This window comes from Cricetulus griseus, chromosome 7 (assembly GCF_003668045.3).
Source record: "Cricetulus griseus strain 17A/GY chromosome 7, alternate assembly CriGri-PICRH-1.0, whole genome shotgun sequence".
Taxonomy (NCBI): domain Eukaryota; kingdom Metazoa; phylum Chordata; class Mammalia; order Rodentia; family Cricetidae; genus Cricetulus; species Cricetulus griseus.
Window position 1 is genome coordinate 45,988,197 of NC_048600.1, and position 19,754 is coordinate 46,007,950.

Genomic DNA, 19,754 nt, shown 5'->3' on the forward strand with positions numbered 1-19,754 from the left:
GCTGGTTATCTGGGCAGCTCTGGCCTGGTAGTGCTGAAGAGATCTGGAGTTTTAATGTCCTTGCAGGTAGAACTCATAGGATTTATTGATGGTTTGAGCTGCTGTATGAAATAAGTGATTGGGGACAGTGGTGCCATGTGTGACCTGAACATGTTGAAGCTGTAACTATGTGTCAGTCACTGAGAATGTGGGGTAAAAGGTTTGCTGTGGTAGAATGTTGGGGCTGGGACAGATAGTCACTTGTGTGTCCTCTGATTGAAAGCTACACAACACATGTGCCTGTGGCACTCACCACCAGCAAGGTACGTGAAGGTAGGAGCTTTGTGCCTCTTACAGTAATGTTCTGTGGGACTTGACAGCTTCCTCTTCTATCCATCTCTTCTCTTTGGAATAGGTCTTGTCCTGGGCCTGGGTCTGCATCAGGTGTTCAAGACAGGTCTTCTCACAGAGGATGCATCTATCTGCTGGGTCCAGGCAGGCAGCCAATGGCTCTGCTACATTGAATTTCCAGGAGAGACAGAAGCAGCTTCCTTTAGCCCTGACAGGCTGATTGGATTATACACTACTCCAGGGAGGGAGGGACGGAGAAAAAGAAACTGTGTGTGTGTGTGTGTGTGTGTCTGTGTGTGTGTGTGTGTGTCTGTGTCTGTGTCTGTGTGTGTGTGCGCGCGCGCGTGTGCGCGCATGTTCTTACATATATTGAGATTGGAAGAGATGCTCTCTTACTCCTGAGATCTCCATCTGCATTTTCCTCTAGCCAGACGGGCAGTGTGTGAGGCCAGCATCTGTGAATAGGTTGCTGTCCAGTGGAAATAGGCAGGTGGCTGCTGAACTAACAAGCCCACTCTTCACAGCCTCTGCACATCTGGTGTGGTGCGGCTTCACATTAACAGCTGGCTGGAAGTGAGCTTCTGTTTGCCTCACAAGATCCACTATGCAGCTTCAAGTCTGATCCCTCCTGAGGCTATTGAGCGGAGTCTGAAAGCCATCCGGTGAGAGCCAACCCCATCATGCCTTTCCTGTCAGTGGCTGCCTGCTATTTTACTGGTTACTTTGTTCCAGAAATTCTCTTCCTCCCACCACAGAAGTTGGCAGATAGGGCTTTGCTGTTAGCAAAAACACATGACTTTACATCCAATTCTGCCCAGAAATGATCCATCCCAGGTTTTTACTGGTCCCTCCCAGCATAGTCTGTGTGAGTAGAACCTGCCAAGGGCCTCACCCACCACCTAGGCCTGCAGGGCAGCCTGGGGCTAAGCTAGGACTCTAGCAGATTGCCTTCATGGTACTGTACACTCAGTAATTACCAGCATTTCAGTCAGAAATCATGGGAACCCAAGTTATTTCTTAGACTAACTGATTTCCTGCAAGGAAAAGCTGGGTTGGAAATACAACTCAGTGGTGTAGTACTTTCTAGGCCCTGGGGTCTGCCTCAGCACTACAAAGAAGAAAAAAGAGATGAAAAGAAGCCTGGGTACTCCAGGCGGTGGTGGCGTACGCCTTTAATCCCAGCACTCAGGAGGCAGAGGCAGGTGGATCTCTCTGAGTTCGAGACCAGTGTGGTCTACAAGAGCTAGTTCCAGGACAGCCTCCAAAGCCACAGAGAAACCCTGTTTCAAGAAAACAAACAAACAAACAAAAGGCCTGGGCACATTCCTTAACACTGGAAATGACAGAAACAGAGCACTTATTGCCTAGTCCTCCCACAGCTGTGCCCTAAGCCAAATGGCTTTCTTGCATATTTGCATAGTTCTATTCATAGTTAGTGGATATTTTGATTTTCCTATTTTAGAAAGATCTCCCCCCTCCCCCTGCCTGTTTTTCTTTTTTGTGGTACTAATGGTTGGACCTAGCACTTTGCACAAGTTAGGCAAGCACTTTACCACTACATGAGTACACATACACATACATACACATACATACATAACACACACACACACACACACACACACACACACACTTCTCCCCTCTCCCCTCATGAGACAGGGTCTTTCTGCTTTCCTGATTGTCTTGGAACTTACCATATAAGACCAGGCTGGCCTTGAACTCAAAGACTTTACCTGCTTCTGCCTCCCAGGTGTTGGGAGTAAAGGCATGCACCTCCATGCTCTTTTTTTAACTGTTATTTATTTATATGTGTGTGTGCATGTGTATGTACACATGAATAAGGTGACAGGCTTGGTGGCCAACCAGTCTAGCCAAATTGGCAAGCTTCAGGTTCTATTGCAAAAAATAAGGTAGAGAGCTCGGCATGATGGTGCACGCCTTTAATCCCAGCACCTGGGAGGCAGAGGCAGGAGATCACTAAGTCTGAGGTCAGCCTGGTCTACAGAATGAGTTCCAGGACAACCTGAGCTAAGTAGAGAGAGCCTGTTTCAGAAATAAAATAAAACAAAGTTGAGGATTGATGAGCTGGCTCAGCAGGTAAAGGCACTTGCTTCCAGGCTAGATGTGACCTGAGTTCAATCCATGGAACCCACATGGTAGAAGAGGAGAACTGTATGCATGTGCCTTATTCATATACAATATACATGTAAAAAAAAAAAAAAGTGGAGAGTGATAAAGACCTCTGATGCCTCCATACTTACATGAATGGGCTGAATAGGCTCATGAACTGTTCCCCCACGTACAGCCTCCCTACACACACACACACACACACACACACACACACACACACATCACACACACACAACACACACACACACACACACACACACACACAACACACACACACACACACGGGGGGGGGGGGGACTGGGAAAATCCCAGAAGGGGGTGGGAAGTCAGGTATTCAGATGCTCCCTAGTTTTGTTCTAATCCCTACCTCCTTCCCCTCCCGCAGGGCAACAGTAATCCTTGCAGAGTTTGTAAAAGCCCTGACTGCTTTCTCTGATTTCTCCCTCAACCTCTACTGCCCACAGTGCAGTGCTTATGACCTCTGGCTGTGCCTTGGTGTTCCAGGCACTTACCTGGTACAAGACCTGTGGCCCTTCATGTTCTGCTGACATGTACCTCTGTCCTTCAGCCCCTACCATGCCTTGCTACTACTCAGTGATGAGAAGTCTCTGCTGGGTGAGCTTCCCATTGACTGCTCTCCGGCTCTGGTGCGGGTCATCAAGACCACATCTGCTGTGAAGAACCTGCAGCAGCTAGCCCAGGATGCTGACCTGGCCTTGCTGCAGGTAGGCTGGGGACCTGGGGAAGTGGGAAGAAGAAGGAGGTAGTCTGTGGGGGAAAATGCTAAATTCTGAGAAAAGCAGACTGCCTGCCATGCTAAATGTTTAGGGCCCTTGTCTAGCACACAAGTTGATACTACATGACCTGCCACAGATCAGGGTAGTGTGGGTGGGAGGCTTGGGGTTCTGGTGTCTGAATCTGTCTCTGTTGAGCAGAGGTGAGACAAGCCATAAGAGAAAGGAGAGAAGTGTTCCCAGCAAAGGCCTGGAGGACAGGTGGGGGAGGTAGTAGCACACAGCAGACACACCAGCTCAGGACAGTCACAGTGGCATACGAACAAGCATGTGGGAAGTGAGAGCTTGAACTTGAGCTGCTAACTTACCCTACTGTATGTGCTTCTGTCCCTGCACATTTCCACCCCTTCCTTCCTTCCTTCCTTCCTTCCTTCCTTCCTTCCTTCCTTCCTTCCTTCCTTCCTTCCTCCCTCCCTCCCTCCCTCCCTCCCTCCCTCCCTCCCTCCCTCCTTCCTTCTTTCCTTCTTCTAATGAAATACATGTCTTTAATGGTGAGACATGCAGAGATTCAGTCCTATTCGAGAGATCTGTTAAGTCCAATCAGAGAAAGCCTTCCCTGTAGGACCAAGAATTTGTTTAATTTTTAATTCAATCTCTGATACCCAAAGGACTAGTATCTAAATGAGTTACTGATCCATGTGTGTTCCTTTTGTTTCATTGTCCCCCCCCCATCTTTTTTGTTCCCAACCCAGCCCCAGGGTCATCAAAATAGCCCATTCTCAAGGAGGAGGTGTGGCAGAGACAGGCAGGTGGGAAACAGCTGATCAGGTTGTGCTCTACTGGAAGGGTAGCACTGTGTATCCCAGAGCAGCAGGAAAGGGACAGATTCAGTGCTGGGTTCCACCTTCTTGTAGAACCCTGTTTGTGGCTGTGGTTAAAGTGTGGTGGAGGAAAAGCACAGAAGAAACTCACCAGGTTACCTATGCCAGGGCTTTAGGTGACAAGTCTAAGGGCAGGCCCAAATGAATAAATAAATGCCAATATCCTGATCTGGTAGGGATGTGTACCATGTGGCCAACAGGGGGCAGCAAAGGCCCACCCTGGTACCTCTGCTAAAAGGCAAGACTTCTCAGCGAGATGTAGTGGCCACAGTTCTGAGGCAGGCTCTCTTGGATCCCTCCTGGCTCAGTGTGGACAGAGAAATGGGTTGGCATTGCTGGTAGTTTTTGCTTTGTGGGCCTATTGGGCTGCTTTTCCCAAAACTCTTTATATTCTCAGGATAAGTTCGTCCCTTCTCTCTATCTCTGGCTATCCCTGGGTGGGCTTCCCTCTGTAAGACACAGAACTTTGAATATATTCATTGTCCTGAACAACCACAGAGGGGCAGTGCCGCTGTTATAAAGAGATTGGGCTACATGGATGGTGGTATATTTTCACTTCCTACTTACAGTTTGAAAAGACTAAGAGGCTGTTTTGATGGAGTCAGTTAGCACCGTGCCTGACCCCTCACTGTCACAGTCCTCTTTGATCAACCTTTGATGTCTCCTCCATTTCCTTGCATTGGCCTTGTCTGGGATCAGGGAGGAGGGTGTTGTTTCCTTCCGTACTAACTCCCTGCTGAACCTGATAGAAATAGAGTTCTAGCCCTGATGGTTCACCTCACCATTCTCTGGGACTGCTGTTTCCTGTAGATGTCCCTGTGGGGTACAGTGGTCCAAGGGTGGTACTGGACCTTTGGGGGAACGTCTGCCTCAGGTGTGATTGTCACACATGAGATAATCACACTGATTGGCCTTGTGGCACATGTGTAATTCTAGCCCTCAGGAGGCTGAGGTGGACGGATCTGAGTTCAAAGCTAGCCTGGGCTACAAAGCAAGACCTTGTCTTCAAAAAGCAAGACAAAACAAATTAGAAAAGCATTCATACCATATCAATCCAGAGAGCATAAAATTTTGGGAGTTTTGTCTTTTAAAAAAATTACTAATAAATAGGGCTGGAAAGGTGGTTCATTGTGTTGTTTTTGCAAAGGACCTGAGCTGGATTCCCAGCACCCAGATCAGGCAGCCTGCCCAGAAACTGCAGTTTGAGGGGATCTGATGTCTTTGATTTCTAAGGGCACCTGTACACACCTGTACAGACACACATATACACATAATTAATACAAATAAAAGAAAAATTACTAACTGAAAGTTCAAATATAATATAAATTACAGATCAGAAAGTCCCCACAATCCTATATTTCATACATAAACACTGAAGATCCTGTCAGTGTTTTAGTGTGTCAGTGTCTTAGTGTATAGCTCTGGCTGGCCTAGAGCAGAGAGGTCTGCTGGTCTCTGTCTCCTGAGTACTGGAATAGAAGCCTCTCCAGACTTCTGTTGTTTTGAGATAGGATGTCTTCTGCGTAGCCTTGGCTGTTTTGGTTTTTGGTTTTTAGAGACAGGGTTTCTCTGCATAGCCCTGGCTGTCCTGAAACTCATTAGAACCAGGCTGACCTTCAACTCAGAGATCTGCCTGCCTCTATCTCCCAAGTGCTGGGATTAAAGGCATGCAACAGCAACACTCAGCCTGCCTTGGCTGTTTTCATGCTTGTAATTTTCCTGCCTCAGCCTCCTGACCTCTTGGGTGTGACATCATACTCAGTTCTCTTCAGGTTTTTAGTGTATGTAGATACACACATCGTTTTTGGCAGTACCAGAGATTGAACTGAGGGCCTCATGACTGCTTAGGCAAGCACTCTACTGCTAAGCTTCAGATACCTACACATCAGATGTTTAAGTTATGATTCATAACAGTAGCAAAGTTACAGTTACGAAAGTAGCGACAAAATAATTTTATAGTTGGGAGTCACCACAACATGAGGAATTGTATTGAAGGGTCACAGCATGAGGAAAGTTGAGAACCACACTGCCTTAGAGGTTTAAGAGCACTTTGCTGCTCTTGTAGAGGACTTGAGTTTGGTTCTTAGCACCTGTTGTCTCCTGTAACAACTCCAGAGGATCTGACAGCCTTCTGCAGGTACATTAGCAGGAACACACACACACACACACACACACACACACACATTTTTAAGAAGGGGGTTGAAGGAGAGTTGACTGCAGAAGAGAAGGAGATGATGTAAGAATAGAGATTGGCTTGATGAGGCTATAAGCCAAGGAATGCCAGCAACTGGAATAGACAAGGACAGATTCTTTGTTTGAACCCCCAAGGGAGCACAGATTTGCTGGCACCTTGGTTCCAGCCCTATCATGCTGATTTTGGACTTTTAGTCCCTAAAATGGTATTCTGGCTGCCTAGTGGAGAATGTTTTAGAGGTAGAGGGAGGGTGGGAATGGAAATCACAGTGTCAGCAAAAATAGAGAGAGTGGACATGTCTTTGCCCGAGAGCTGATGTCACTGGCACTTGGGATAAGAACAAAGGGGGTAACAGTGGGGTGGCTGTTTTCTCCATGTTTGAGCTAGTTGTTGGTAGATACCTGCCCTCAGCAATGAAACAGGCACTGTGTTCAGGCAGGAGCACTCAGCACCATGGGCCCATCTGTTGAAAGGGGTCTTTGTGATCTAGGTAGAATATCATGGCTTGGGATTTCACATACCTTCCTTCTCATGAAGGGCTGTGGTGTTGTATTTTCAGGTCTGGCTACCCCCATGAAGTTAGCGTGTATGGAGGCCACCCCTAGAAAGGATTTCTGTTGTCTTTGTGTATTTTCTGGTATTTGAGAGCCTAGGAAGCAGGATGGTCTCTGGGGAAAGCAAAGTGCATAGGGATGAGTTGGGACTTTGAGTATGCAGGAGTGAATACAATGAGAGCCTCCATATTTCATTACTTTAGAAAATGGTGCTGGAGTTCTGGTCGACATGGGAATACTATGCTTTTGCTGGAACATCTAGCCCAGGCAGGCTGATCAGGTTCCCCAGCAATTTAGTGTCCCTGTGTTCATACACCTGCTGCCTAGCAAAACAGTGGTCCCAAGCAGCACAGGGAACTCTGAATACAGAAATAGTACTGTAGCTAGTCTGTCTCTGATCTGCCTGCCAGCTCCCAAATAACCACACAGAGACTTCTTATTAATTATAAATGCTTAAGACTAAAGCTATGCTTTGTTCCACTAGCTCTTATAACTTAAATTAACCCATTTCTGTTCATCTACCTGGTGCTATGTAACTCATGGCATTTACCTGTTGTCTTGTGCTCTCTCTCTCTCTCTCTCTCTCTCTCTCTCTCTGGCTGGCGATTCCCTTCTTCCTAGTGTCCTCTCTGCCCTGAAAATCCTGCCTATCAATTGGCCATTCAGCTTTCTATTAAAGCAATCAGAGTGACACATACTCTTAGTGTACAAAAAGATTTTTCCACAACACAGTGCTGGTGGTACTCACTGACCCAGAGGCAGGGTGGCACCGTGCTGCTTTAGGTTGGAGGAGTTCCAAAGGTAGGAAGGCAATGGCTTCTAAGTTCAGTCCCTCCATCTCCCCTTGGTCTGCAGGTTTTCCAGCTCGCAGCTCACCTGGTATACTGGGGCAAGGCCGTCATCATCTACCCATTGTGTGAGAACAACGTCTATGTCCTGTCTCCCAATGCCAGTGTGTGCCTGTGAGTACCATGGCTGCCAAATCTAGAGTCTAGAGCTAGAAAGAGCCCAGCAGGACCCTTAGTGGCACCTGAAGTGGCCAGGTACCAGAGGCTTTGAAGCCCTGAGGCCAGCTCTAACTGTATCCTGATGCTGCCAATGGCATGCTCAGGTATAGATCCCAGTCTGGTTTGGTGTTGCCCACGTTAAGGCTATCTCTTCCTGGCTGAGATCAGAGGGGTTCTGTGGCTCCTGCCACATCTTGAGGGACAGTGCCTGCAACTCTGTCCATCTGAAGGCCTGCTGGGTCACCATACTTCATTCTGTTGTCATTATGCTTACCCAGATGGTTGCTGTAACCCTGGGAAACTGCACTGTGACCACAGTTGTCTGCCCTAGGTACTCCCCACTGGCTGAGCAGTTCTCTCGACAGTTCCCGTCCCATGACCTGCCATCTATCCTGGCTAAGTTCTCCTTGCCTGTTTCTTTGTCGGAGTTCAGGAGCCCTCTGGCTCCCCCTGCACAGGAGGTAAGTCACTAGAGCCCCTGTGTGGCTTATGAGATGGACTGGGTCTAACTTCCTGCCTGGTGGCCCCTGACTTAAAGGCCCTTAGCACTGTTGACATTTTGCCTTGGTTTGGGGAGACTTGTGGTTAAATTCTGCAGGCTTCCTGTGGTCCATGGGTATCCTCTGGTCTAGGACTGGGTTAAATTTGCCAGAAGGGTATTACTGGCTATTCTTGGGCTGACAGGATCCTCTTGTGCTGCCTCCTGGACCGAGGGGCTTCTCACAGACAGAGGCTGCAGACAGCTTTGTTTCCACTAAGCCTGGGCCCTGCTTTCCAAGACAGCTTAGTTCCTGTATCCCTTCCTCTGGGGGCTTAGGAACCATGGGATCTTTGTGTGGAATCCTAGGGCCTCTGCGCCTAGAGTCCTTTTCCTAAGATCTATAGTACACCAGGCTAGGACCGTGTCTTGCCTGGTAGGCCTGGGTCAGGGCAGAGGATGGCAGTTGGGTACTAGTTGTGGTGGGGTGCTTTTGAAGGTGCAGTAGGCCACAGGGGTCAGTCACTGTTCACAGGCCCATGCTCAAGAGAGGATAAAATGGTGACTTGGAGCAGAGAGGTTTTGCCCCTCCACTCTAGTAACTGCTTTGAGCTCCAAGAGAGATCTAGTGAGAAAGGACAGGTGTCTGAGACAAGCTGGGTGGGCTCCATGCTTTATCTTCAAAAGCAAAGTATTTGTTTTGTTAGGTGCCAGATACACTGGGCAAAATCAGCCCTTAAAGTCAAATACTTCCCCTTCTCAAATTGTGAATGGGAATAAGATCCTGGGTTTTCAACTCATTTACATGCTGAGTGTGCCAGAGTTTAAAGCTGCCTTTCACAGAGCCCTTGGTTTCCAGGAACTGAGCCAGGGGGATGAAAAGATACACTTTGCATCTGTACCCTCCCTACTCTCCCCCAGGCAGTTCTTGGGGGAGGGTCTGGCAGAGCTCCCATTCCAGCAGAAACTTCCCAGTTGTCTGGATAACGGCTGATCTTCCAGGCCATGTCTGAGCAGCTGTTTCAGGCCTTGTCAGGGGACTGGGGTGGAGCTGTTTGGTTTGCCACATCCCGGGGACATACTGTCTAGTGCTTATGAAGCTTTTGTGTTTTATTTTTTACATTTTATGTTTCAATAGCTTGAATTCCTATTGAAATTTATTTGGTTTTTGACCATGGTTGGTATGTATATCTTCCTCCCCAGTAATCCAACCCCCTTCCATGTGTAACCAGAACAGCAGCTCTTCTGGGCCTCCCAAAGATGAGGACATTGGTATTGTCTACACATACCAAATGCTTGGTATCTGTGCCTGAGAGGTGCTTTTCCATTGGTGCTGGCTACTGCCTGGCCAGTGCTTGCAAGGCCTGACTGTGCCTTACCACACTAGAGCAGTAGATCCATTCCCCATTTCTTTCTGGAATCATTTCTGTTCTTGGAGCAGACTTTCAGGTAGAGCCAAGGACTCATAGGGCAGTTGCTTCTCTTAACAGTGTGGGGCTTGCCCAGCAGTAGACTGTCTAATGGCAGCAGTTCTCAGTGGGCTGGAATGAGGGCTGCAAGAACACACATGGCTGTAGGGAAAGTCAATTCAGAGGAGGGAAAAAGCCCAGGTGTGTGATGGGGGCTAGTACAAATGTGGTCTGGGAGTTCTGGCCCCATTGCTTTCCCTGGGGTAAGCTGACCTTGCAGGGCTACCCTGCAGTTGAGGGTCCCTTCTTCCAGATAGGAGGCCTTCCTGCTTAGGTATTGGGGCTGCTAAGGGCCAGGAACAGGATCAAGACTGTAGTCAGGGGATCAGCCCACACTTTCTTACTCTGCTCATTCATAGACCCAGCTCATCCAAATGGTGGTGTGGATGCTGCAGCGCCGGCTCCTCATCCAACTGCACACCTATGTTTGCCTAATGGCCTCACCCAGTGAAGAGGAGCCCCGACTTCGAGAGGATGACGTCCCCTTCACTGCCCGAGTTGGTGGCCGCAGCCTCAGCACACCAAATGCCCTAAGCTTCGGCTCCCCAAGTAGGATCCCCATCCAGGACACCTGTCTGGTAATGGGGGGCTGGGAGACTTTGGTGATGGCATCCAGGAAGCCTGGGCACTGTTGGGATAAGAGGTGTCTTTTCATGTTTGTACACTCAGCTGCCTCTGTTCCTGCCTGTGGAGACCTCTTCCTCCTGTCTTTCCTGTGCTGCTGTGGGTCTGAAGGGGAGGCTTTGCCCCTAAGCAGCTGCCTGTAGTCAGAAGCCTTTGCCCACTGCAGCACAGCTAGACTTCCCCCACTCCAGCCCGTCTTCAGAGCAGGACCTCATACTGTCATCACAGGGAACACAGCTATCTGCTGTTGGGGTCCATGTGCTTCATCCCCATGTTGGCTAAGGTGGGACAAGACACCGTGCCTGCCTTAGGGTATAGTGGGCATGCAGCGTTCTTCTGTTCTGTTCTTCTGTTCTTATAAGGGTAGCTCCTGTGTTCCAGGTTAGCCACACAAGAGGCATACTACACACTTAGGAGGTGGGATGGCAGTAAGTTCTTGCATGAAGGCTTAGAGGGGAGTGTGGCAGTGACCTCAGGATCTGGATGCTGTCAGTGCCTTTGATGCTCTGCATCTTGGCATACTTGGCATCACTTGGCTGTTCCAACCCACAGCCAGCAGTGATGACATGACCCTTACCAGCCCCAGTATGGACAACTCCAGTGCAGAGCTGCTCCCCAGTGGAGACTCACCACTGAACAAGAGGATGACAGAGAATCTGCTGGCCAGCCTCTCAGAGCATGAGCGGGCTGCCATCCTCAGTGTACCTGCAGCCCAAAACCCGGAGGACCTCCGCATGTTTGCCAGGTAGGGAGCAGGTGACTGATAACAGGTGATATGGATAACTGCAGGGAAGTGCTGGTATCCTTGCACAGCTACCTACTACCACAGCTCATGGTGGGCTCTTCTTCTCCTAAGATTGGTGTGTGAAGGGCAGGAGCTATTGTCCAGGTGGGCCTCTGGCCACACCCCTGGATCTAGTTAGCTGCTTACTCGTACTTCTGAGTGTTCCTTGCCACTGCTTGAGAGGCAGCTGCTCTCAGGTTCTGACCCACTGGGGGCTTGGCAGGAATATGTCCAGATTCTTGGTCCTGGGGAACCTTAGGACCCTGGGTCATAGCAGCTTGATGTCTGTCATATCCAACCTGACTTAGGTGTTGTACGGGCATAATGGAAGAGGTCAGGTTGTTGGTGTTCAGTGTTCTAAGAATCACACTGCAGACTGCTAGAGGACCATTTGCAACTCTTCCAAATGTTGGTCCAGGCCTTTCCTGTTCCCTGGCCTTCTTTGTGTTGGACTCAACTACAGAAATCCCCCTGGCACAGACTGAACCCAATGCCATGGGAGAATAGAAAGAAGCCAGTAGCATTCCTCCCTTCATCAGGGTGCATGCTGAAGTGGCTCTAGGTTTGCATAGTTGTGCCGCTGTGTGGACTCACTTCAGGCCTACCACCACTCACTGGGGGATTGGTGGACATAAGGTCTGTGATGCTTGGCCCAGCCCACAGCTCTTCACAAACCTGCAGGCAGCTTACAGATCCACCCACCAATGGCTGTTGGAGTCCTTAGTAGCACTGGCCTTGGGCTAGGCTCATGCCACCCTCTCTCCTCCAGGCTCCTTCACTACTTCCGCGGCCGCCACCATCTGGAGGAGATCATGTACAATGAGAACACACGACGTTCCCAGCTGCTCACGCTCTTTGACAAGTTCCGCAGTGTGCTGGTGGTGACCACCCATGAGGACCCCGTCATTGCTGTCTTCCAGGCACTGCTCACATGAGCCCAGGCAGCATGCTCAGTGTGAATGGGAACTAGCCTACCCCCTCCCTGCCCCAGAGCTCCTGACTGACCTTAGGAAGATAGGCAACCCCAGCCTGGCAGAACCGGTTCTTGTTCCAGCTGTCTGTCTGATCAGAAACAGCTATGGTGCAACCATTGCTGGACTTTTTGTTTTGAGACCAAGTCTTATGTAGCCCAGACCTTATACTTTCTATGTAGCCAAGGATGACTCTGAACTGATCTTCCTGCCTCTGTCCCCATGTGCTAGGATTACAGACATAAGCCACCAATGTTACTTTAAAAAATATATGTATATTTATTTTTATTAATGCTTTTGTGTGTGTGGGTGTCCTCAGAGGTCAGAAGAAAGCATACCCTGGAGCTAGAGTTACAGAGGTTGTGAGCCTCTGGGAAAGGGAACTTGAGAAGAGCGGGAAGCACTTCTAACCATTGCCATCTCTCCAGCCCCACTAGGCTTACTCTTCAATCTGGTCCTCACAGCATCCTTACATTGCTGAGGTGGAGAAGGCCTTCCAAGATGTGTCTCTGAAGTCTAAGCCCTTTACACACACACAGGTTCTGTCTTTCTGATCCCTTCCCCAGCCTGCCCCTTATGCAGCTGCCCTGGAGTGTCCAAAACACTCATTTAACTCATTCCTGCTCCTAGGTGTATATACCCATACACTGACGACTCTCCCCTCTTTGGTGCCATACATATCGGGTACCCAGGTTTCCTGACCCAGATGAATAATTAACTGCATGCACACAAATTCTGGCTGAGACTTGGACAGTTCCCCACAAATAAGATTTTTATTCTACTTTTAAACAATAAAAAAGCCCATCAGGCTGTTTGCTGAGGCTGACACATCTGTTCAGCCACTCTGTCTACCACACTGACCCATGGGCTGCCCTGGACATAGAAGCGAAGTGGCTTCTGGGTCCACTCCCCTGCATGACCAATGCCTATGCGAGCTGCTGCCACCACAGCTGGGCTGCCTGTCGCCAGGGGGCCATGCTCCAGCCACACAGCCTCATCTTGGGTCAGGTCTCGCTGGTCAAAGCTCTTATCAATGGCCAGGGCCTGGCACAGCTTGGAGGGGCCACTACAGAGCTCACGGTCCTTGAGGGTACGGCTGACAGTGCTTTTCCGGAGGGTGCTGCGAAGCTGCCGCATGGTGTCCAGGCCCTCCAGGGGCTCTAGTGCTCGTAACAGGACACAAGCCCCAGCCCCTGTGGGACAGACAGACAGCCTGGAAGTAAACTTCAGACCTGCACATACCCAGTGTTGCAGGGGTGCTGCTGTCTTCCTGCACATGTAAACTGGTATTCATTACATCCAGATATCCAGACCCCTCTGCCCCCTCTTCCCTGTAACATCAACTAGGCTGCTAAGTCTTCCCTAAGAACCTTGGGAAGCCTCTACCAGGCAAGACTGACAGACTCTCACCACTGCTCTTCAAAGCCAGAACTATGATCAACTAGTGTGGGTGAGTCTTTGGCTTCCTCTAGTCTTGACTGGTAGTGGCTACAAGGATGGTATAGAAAGCCCCAGAGAGCCAGCACCTCTGGGGTAGAACGCCACTCTACTAGAAAATGGTAAGTCTCAGACCTAATGCAAATATGATACAGAAATCCTGGAAGGTCCAGTCCCTTGAATCCCTCCTCCCATGCTGTACCTAGCTCATCACCTGGGACTTCTGTCATTTCAGAGAGAAGCAGGATACATAGTCCTGTGAGTGTAGGGCACATGATCCCTACTCTCAGCTCCCAGGGCCACTTTATCATCCCATGCTATCCTCGCTCCCTCTCATCTTCATGCAAACAGCTTTGACCTCCATGTCCTTGCCTAACTCTGCTACACATCTGCTTTAACTTGGCATTCTGACATCTGCCCTGCTTGGCCCTCAAACCCTCATCCTCTTCCCAAACTCTCAGCAGTCACACCTGGCTGCCTGCCAGTGACACCCATGTCCTTAGCCTCTACTCAACATGGATGACCCTCATCAGGACCATGTGCATCCTTGTGGGAATTTGCCCCCAACCTGGATGTTCTTGGGGGCCTTTCAGTTGGTCATCCTTGCGTCTGCCTTACTCACCATGCCCCAGGAACCAGCATTGTTTTTCTCCCTCAGAGACTGCAGCACTAACCATCTTAGGTTTTAATTCCTTAGTTAAGCCATACTAATAGGGTTGGTTCTGTCCAGGAAGGCTTGTCATCTTTCTCTCTTCTCTTTTTAATTTAAAAAAAAAAAAAGGAGGAGGAGGAAGAAGAGGAAGGGAGAAGAAGGGAATGAGGAAGAGGAGGAGGAGGAGGAGAAGAGGAAGAGGAGGTATACTGGTGTTTTGCCTGTATGTATGTCTGCACCACTTGTACACATGGTGCTGACAGATGCCAGAAGAGGGCACTGGATCTCCTGGAACTGGAGTTACAGTTATGGTTGTAAACTGAGGGGGCTGAGAAGGGAACCCAGCTCCTCTGCAAGAGCAACCAATGCTCTTAAGCATTGAACTACCTCTCCAGCCTCTCATGATCTTTTGATGTCTAGTCATCCATACTGTCACTCAGTATCAGCTTTGTGGTAAGCACAGAGCCAGTCTTGTGGTCCACTCACCTCCAGCTCCCAAGTTCCCTGCACTGGACACCCTCAGCTTTCTGTTATGGGCACCCACAATTCCCTGCATCACAAGTATTTGTCCAACAAACAAAGAGCATTTGGTTGGTCACTTTGGACCAGTGGTGGCTTTGGTAGGATGGTACTGGTTCGTCAGGCTCAACCACTGAGAACACAAGGCTACATGCTTGTCAGGACAGCGTTGGACCTCAGGAGACTCAGTTTCTCCCAGGAGCACTGCAGCTACATCCCTCCACAAATGCTATATGGGGCCAGGAGGTCCTGTGTGGTCATTGCAGGTTTCTAGCAGCACCCCTGCCTTTACCTGCCAGATGCTAGCCAGTAATGATAACCAGATATGCTACCAAACATTGCCTGATGTCTCCTAAGGGAGCAGAGATGCTCCTGGATGAGAGTAACTGAACCAGATCCCAGAATAGGACTTTTGGCAAGGTTCCTGTATGAGCCCAGCTTACCCCAAACCAGTTTCTTGCTTTCCACTTTCCTACCCCCTGGCCCACTCCAAATCTAACCCAGAACCAAAATCATCATTCTGAACTCTGGCCATAGAACCTGACTGCTCTGCATGCAGGTTGGCCCTGTCGCCTCCGTGCTATGTAGCCTCAGCTGCTTTAGCCAGGCTTGCCCTGTCAAGAACAGCCAAAACCCCTGAAATCCCAATTTAGCCCACAATGGCACCTCCCTACTCAAACGCCTGTCTACCTCAGTCTTCCAGGGTGTTGGCCAGCTGGTAGCCTGCCTGTTTCCCCAAGCCCAGCACCACTAACCTTGACTGGAGACATTCAAGCAGAAGTACATGCCATAGATGATGTACACATACAGGGTCCCAGGTTTCATGAACATGCCACGGTTTCGGGGAGTCTGCCGGCCACCCCTTGAGTGAGCAGCTTCATCTTCTGGCCCCAAGTATGCCTCAGTCTCTACAATGCGTCCACGGAGTTCTGTTCCATCAGCAAGTCGCCGGACAAGGACCTGTGGGCAGTGAGTCTGCTCAGACCATAGGAAAGGGGGTCAACCAAGCTGAAAAATCCCCACCTAGACCTCCTCTCTTAAGCTCAGGATGTACCAGGAACCCAAGCCCAGAGAGACCCAGCCACCTGGTTCCTCCATTCTGCCTCTTCTTTTGCTCCTGCTCAGAGCCTGAATGCTGATATTAAGGTCACCACCCCTTCTTGACCAACTATAGTTGTTGTTGTTCACTAAGGGTTCTGACCACATCTTGAGAATTTACTTGTATTCACTGTGCAGGTTGACCTCAAATTCCCCTCAGTGGCGTTCTTGGCTTTCCCACATCCTCTTCCCACCGTTCCCTTGAGAGCCTTAAATGTTCAGTGGCCCCAAGGGGTCCCTACACATTTCCTGGGATATTCAGATTCTGTGATGTGCTTGTTAAACTAGGATAGCCACAAAGGATCTACACTGAGACTGCCTACTAGTGCTGACCTTAATGAGAAACAGGACCAGCGGGGCCAGCTCATGTAGTGCCTAGCCTGGTCCATGATCCTAAGAATGGCCAGCTGTCTTAACTAGGGCTCATGGAAGGATTTCAGCATCCAGCCATGTCAACAGCACCTCACATCCTTAGGTTTGAGGGGTTATTTGGTCAGAAGGCACCTTCATCTCAGTCCAGGTTGACCCATGGTGCCTCAGGGTCAATGTAACAGGCAGAGTGGAGGAAAAGAAGGGGTCAGTGCTTGTCTTGGAAGCCTGGAAATCCTTTCTAGAACCCAAAACACTGAAGACAGGAATGAATGTTTTGGAAGGAGAAAAAGGTCAGGGAGTGTTCCTTCACTAACTATACTTGCATGCTCCCATATCTCCAAGGGGCACACTGGGGCACCCCAGCTGAGCTGGAGGGAGCTCCCAGGACTTTTCTGGTGGAGGGCCTGGGAAGGCAACACGATCCTCAGTCCACAGCCGTTTGCTGTCCCAGCAACTCACTACAGTGAATCTTTACTGAGCTTGTGACCCACACCTGGGTTTTCCTTGACCAAAGGAATGCACAGGCTAAAAAATACCCCTTTTCCTGCCAGACATCATCTTGTCTACCAATATGGGCTCAAGCAGGCATGACAGGGAGCCCAGCCCGTTGACATATCCAGGATGCTGAACAGAGGCAGATGTATGGTGGTGGTGACCATCCTTGGGCTCTTGACCTAAACCTAACGTAAAAAAAAAACCATGTTGTTTGTCATAATCATAGATGTTGATTATTATGGGGCTTTTAGAAAGAACACATCCTTGACAACAGAATTAAGTCCCTTCTGTTCAGGGTCTGTTCCTGTTAACATGGAACTCTTAGCACCAGTTCTTCCATTAGAGAAACCGGATGTCCTTGGCCATGCTACCCTAAAGGGAAGCTTGTTAGGAGAAAAAGGTGGGCCAGGAAACCTCCTAAAACCAGCTCTGGCACCTAGGAATAGTGGGTGCTGTAAACGAACACGGCCAGCTCCATCATGTGCATATATTATAGGCCACACCAGGTTGGGTCTGGGGTAGTCCCCACTTCCCACGCCAGGCATGCCTGGCCCAGCCCAGATCCTGGACCCATACTGAGCCATGCAGTGGAGACCAGCTCTTTTAAGTGATTCAGACACTGGCAACTTAATGGTATCCTTGGCCCCAGCCATTGGCAAAAGTGGCTCCTTAGAGATGCTGGGGCCAATACATAATACCATTATTGCCAGTGGCCCTGCTACCGCCACAAGGAACACCCCTATCAATATTCTTATTCTTTGCAGTGATCCTAGACAATAACCAAACTATCCGCGGCCAATGTGGACAAGATGGCTACCTGTGTGAGCACAACAAAGGCGAATCAGAGATGTGAACAAGTAGTGAGTGACAGGACTAGGGCTCCTGGAACCTGCACCTGCATTTATATTACCTGTCCCAGAAATGCACGGGCCAGGGTGACCGCTGGCTGGTCAAAAAACTCTGGTCCCAGCCGGGCAGGGTGATCCTCTGGACTGGAGAAGTAGATGCTCCGCTGTAGGCCCAGGGATGAGGGTGGCCTGTCTTTAGGGATCTGCTGCTGCTGTGATTCTGCTAGTTGCAGTTTTTTTTGTCCGATCTTTTGGGAAAGCTGTAGTAGGAAAAAAACAAAACCAAGTGTCTTCCCACTTGCCTGAGTATCTTTATCTGCAAAGTGGGGTGCCCATTGTGTGGGTCATTCCAGAGACATAAACAGAAGGCTATAGTTAATACAGCCTCAGGGGACCTTGGAACATGGTGTGGGTAATAATAGGTTGTTAGTGGTATCAGGGTGGGTGGGCATTCTCTGCCCACACCTGCTGTACATAGGAGAAACTTGGGTCATGGGCAAAAGGAGAGGTGGGTGCCTGAGTCTGATACATAAGAGCCAGTATTTTCTGCTTCCCATATATGACACCATCTCCAAGAAAACTTGTTTCTGGAACCTGGCTCTTTGCTCCTAATCCTGGCCAGGAATTAAAAGACAGTCAGAACCTGGGCAGGGCCTAGCAGAGAAACAGACTGAATTTGTCCTGTCATTGCTCAAAAGTATAGGTCACCAGGCCCTCTCAGTGTTGAACAGAAGACCTGACACATAAGTGGGTGCACAAGGGGACGACCACCTCCCTGGTCCCATTCTAAGTGCTTAGGGCCCCCAACTGACCTGACTGCTTGGGTATGAGAATAACTAGGAACTGGGACAAAAAGTCTATGGGTCAGTAAGACACAGCAGGCCTTAGTCTATCAAAAGCCGGGTAAACAAAGTAGGGAAATCTCACTACATCCTTCAACTATTGTGGTACAACAGAAGGGGGATGAAAGGGACAACTGGGCAGTGAACCTGGGGCCAGGGCCAAGACCTGTTTTCAGCCCAAACTGGGCTTCAGCTATAACCACGGCTCCGTGGCTGGTTAATGAGCGATTACTTTTTTTTTTTTAAAGGCAAGGTCCCATGTAGACCATGCTGGCATTGAACTCCCGATCCTCCTGCTTCCATCCACTTCCCAAGTACTGGAAATACAGGCGTGCGCCACCACGCTCGGATAAAGACCCATTATTTTTATCTGTTGTGCTGACGTCCAGGTTGGACCGAGGATGTCAGGCTGCCCGGAATGGATGCTGACGTGACCGTCTCTGCAGCCCGACCCACTGTGCCAGCTCGCCGTGGGCTCAGACTCCGCGACGCTGCGCCCCGTCTCACCGGCGCTGGCATCTGGCCCGCCTCACGGCATCCGGTCACTCGGGATCCTGCTCTGGCACGCCCTGGGCGGCGGGCTCGTCCAGGAAATAGAGGCTGGTTGGTGTCAGGAGGCAAGCTCACAGACATCGGTTTTAGAGACCCTCTGCCGAGGCGCGCACACACACCGGCCCGGCCACGGGCGCGCATCCAGCCGCCGACAGGATGCGCCGGGCCGCCGGAAGCGCGGGGAGGGAGGGGACAGGAGCCTGCTCCTGCGCAGAAGGCACGAAGCTCGGGGGTGGAGCGAAGAGGCGGAGCCTAGTTGGAGAGGCGAGGCTAGTGAGGGAACCTTCTTTACTTTCACCGCTTTGGCTGAAACCCACGTTTCCTAGTCCGGGGCTATCCTGCTGTCCCTACTGCTGTCAAGTCCCACCTCCCTGAACCTGGACTGAATTTCCGAGGGTCCCGGGCCAAAGGCCTTGCTCTGGGACGGGCTGGGTCACAGCGGGTGTGGTTGGTGCTGTGGAGAACAAACAAGGCCTTGGGAACCTCACACCGAACTCTGATCCTGGAACTCTCCTTCCCCAACCCTATGGGGGGCAGGGAGGTGGAACTGAACGGAAGTGGATGTCTGCCCCACCTGGAGGCGCCTCCTCGGTCATCACAGCTGATACGAGAAAGGAAAGGGAATCCTGCCTTGGCAGTAGACCCTTCACCTCCACCCCCACCCCCACCTGGAATTGTTGAGAAGAGGGCTCACCACTTAAGCTGAGCCAGCTTGTAGGGCAGGACCAAGGCTGCAGGGATCTGGGAATACCCATCTAACTGGATAACAGTTGCCCAGACAGCTGG

At 50.2% G+C, this 19,754-nt stretch overlaps 2 protein-coding genes across 6 annotated transcripts in view; one reads left to right on the forward strand and one right to left on the reverse strand.

The window, feature by feature from the left end:
- Nucleotides 1-12,356, forward strand: part of Nprl3 (NPR3 like, GATOR1 complex subunit) — a 39,347-nt gene extending 26,991 nt beyond the window's left edge. For 4 of the 5 annotated variants that reach the window (XM_027425152.2, XM_027425153.2, XM_027425156.2 and 1 more), the window contains 7 exons: nucleotides 855-992; nucleotides 3,026-3,182; nucleotides 7,676-7,782; nucleotides 8,159-8,288; nucleotides 10,134-10,323; nucleotides 10,951-11,143; nucleotides 11,952-12,356. In XM_027425152.2, coding sequence (XP_027280953.1) covers nucleotides 855-992; nucleotides 3,026-3,182; nucleotides 7,676-7,782; nucleotides 8,159-8,288; nucleotides 10,134-10,323; nucleotides 10,951-11,143; nucleotides 11,952-12,117 — 1,081 coding nt within the window. In that variant the 3' untranslated portion in view covers nucleotides 12,118-12,356. Of the gene's footprint in view, nucleotides 1-854; nucleotides 993-3,025; nucleotides 3,183-7,675; nucleotides 7,783-8,158; nucleotides 8,289-10,133; nucleotides 10,353-10,950; nucleotides 11,144-11,951 lie in introns of those variants that run through there. The other variant, XM_027425154.2, reaches the window with a different exon arrangement.
- A 530-nt stretch (nucleotides 12,357-12,886) lies between these two features.
- Nucleotides 12,887-19,166, reverse strand: Mpg (N-methylpurine DNA glycosylase). The gene is made up of 4 exons (XM_027425157.2): nucleotides 18,924-19,166; nucleotides 17,637-17,834; nucleotides 15,517-15,721; nucleotides 12,887-13,346 (listed from the first exon to the last, which is right to left on the reverse strand). Exons 1-4 carry the CDS (start codon nucleotides 19,107-19,109, stop codon nucleotides 12,958-12,960), a joined length of 978 nt encoding a protein of 325 aa, XP_027280958.1. The 5' UTR covers nucleotides 19,110-19,166; the 3' UTR covers nucleotides 12,887-12,957.
- Nucleotides 19,167-19,754: the final 588 nt, after the last annotated feature.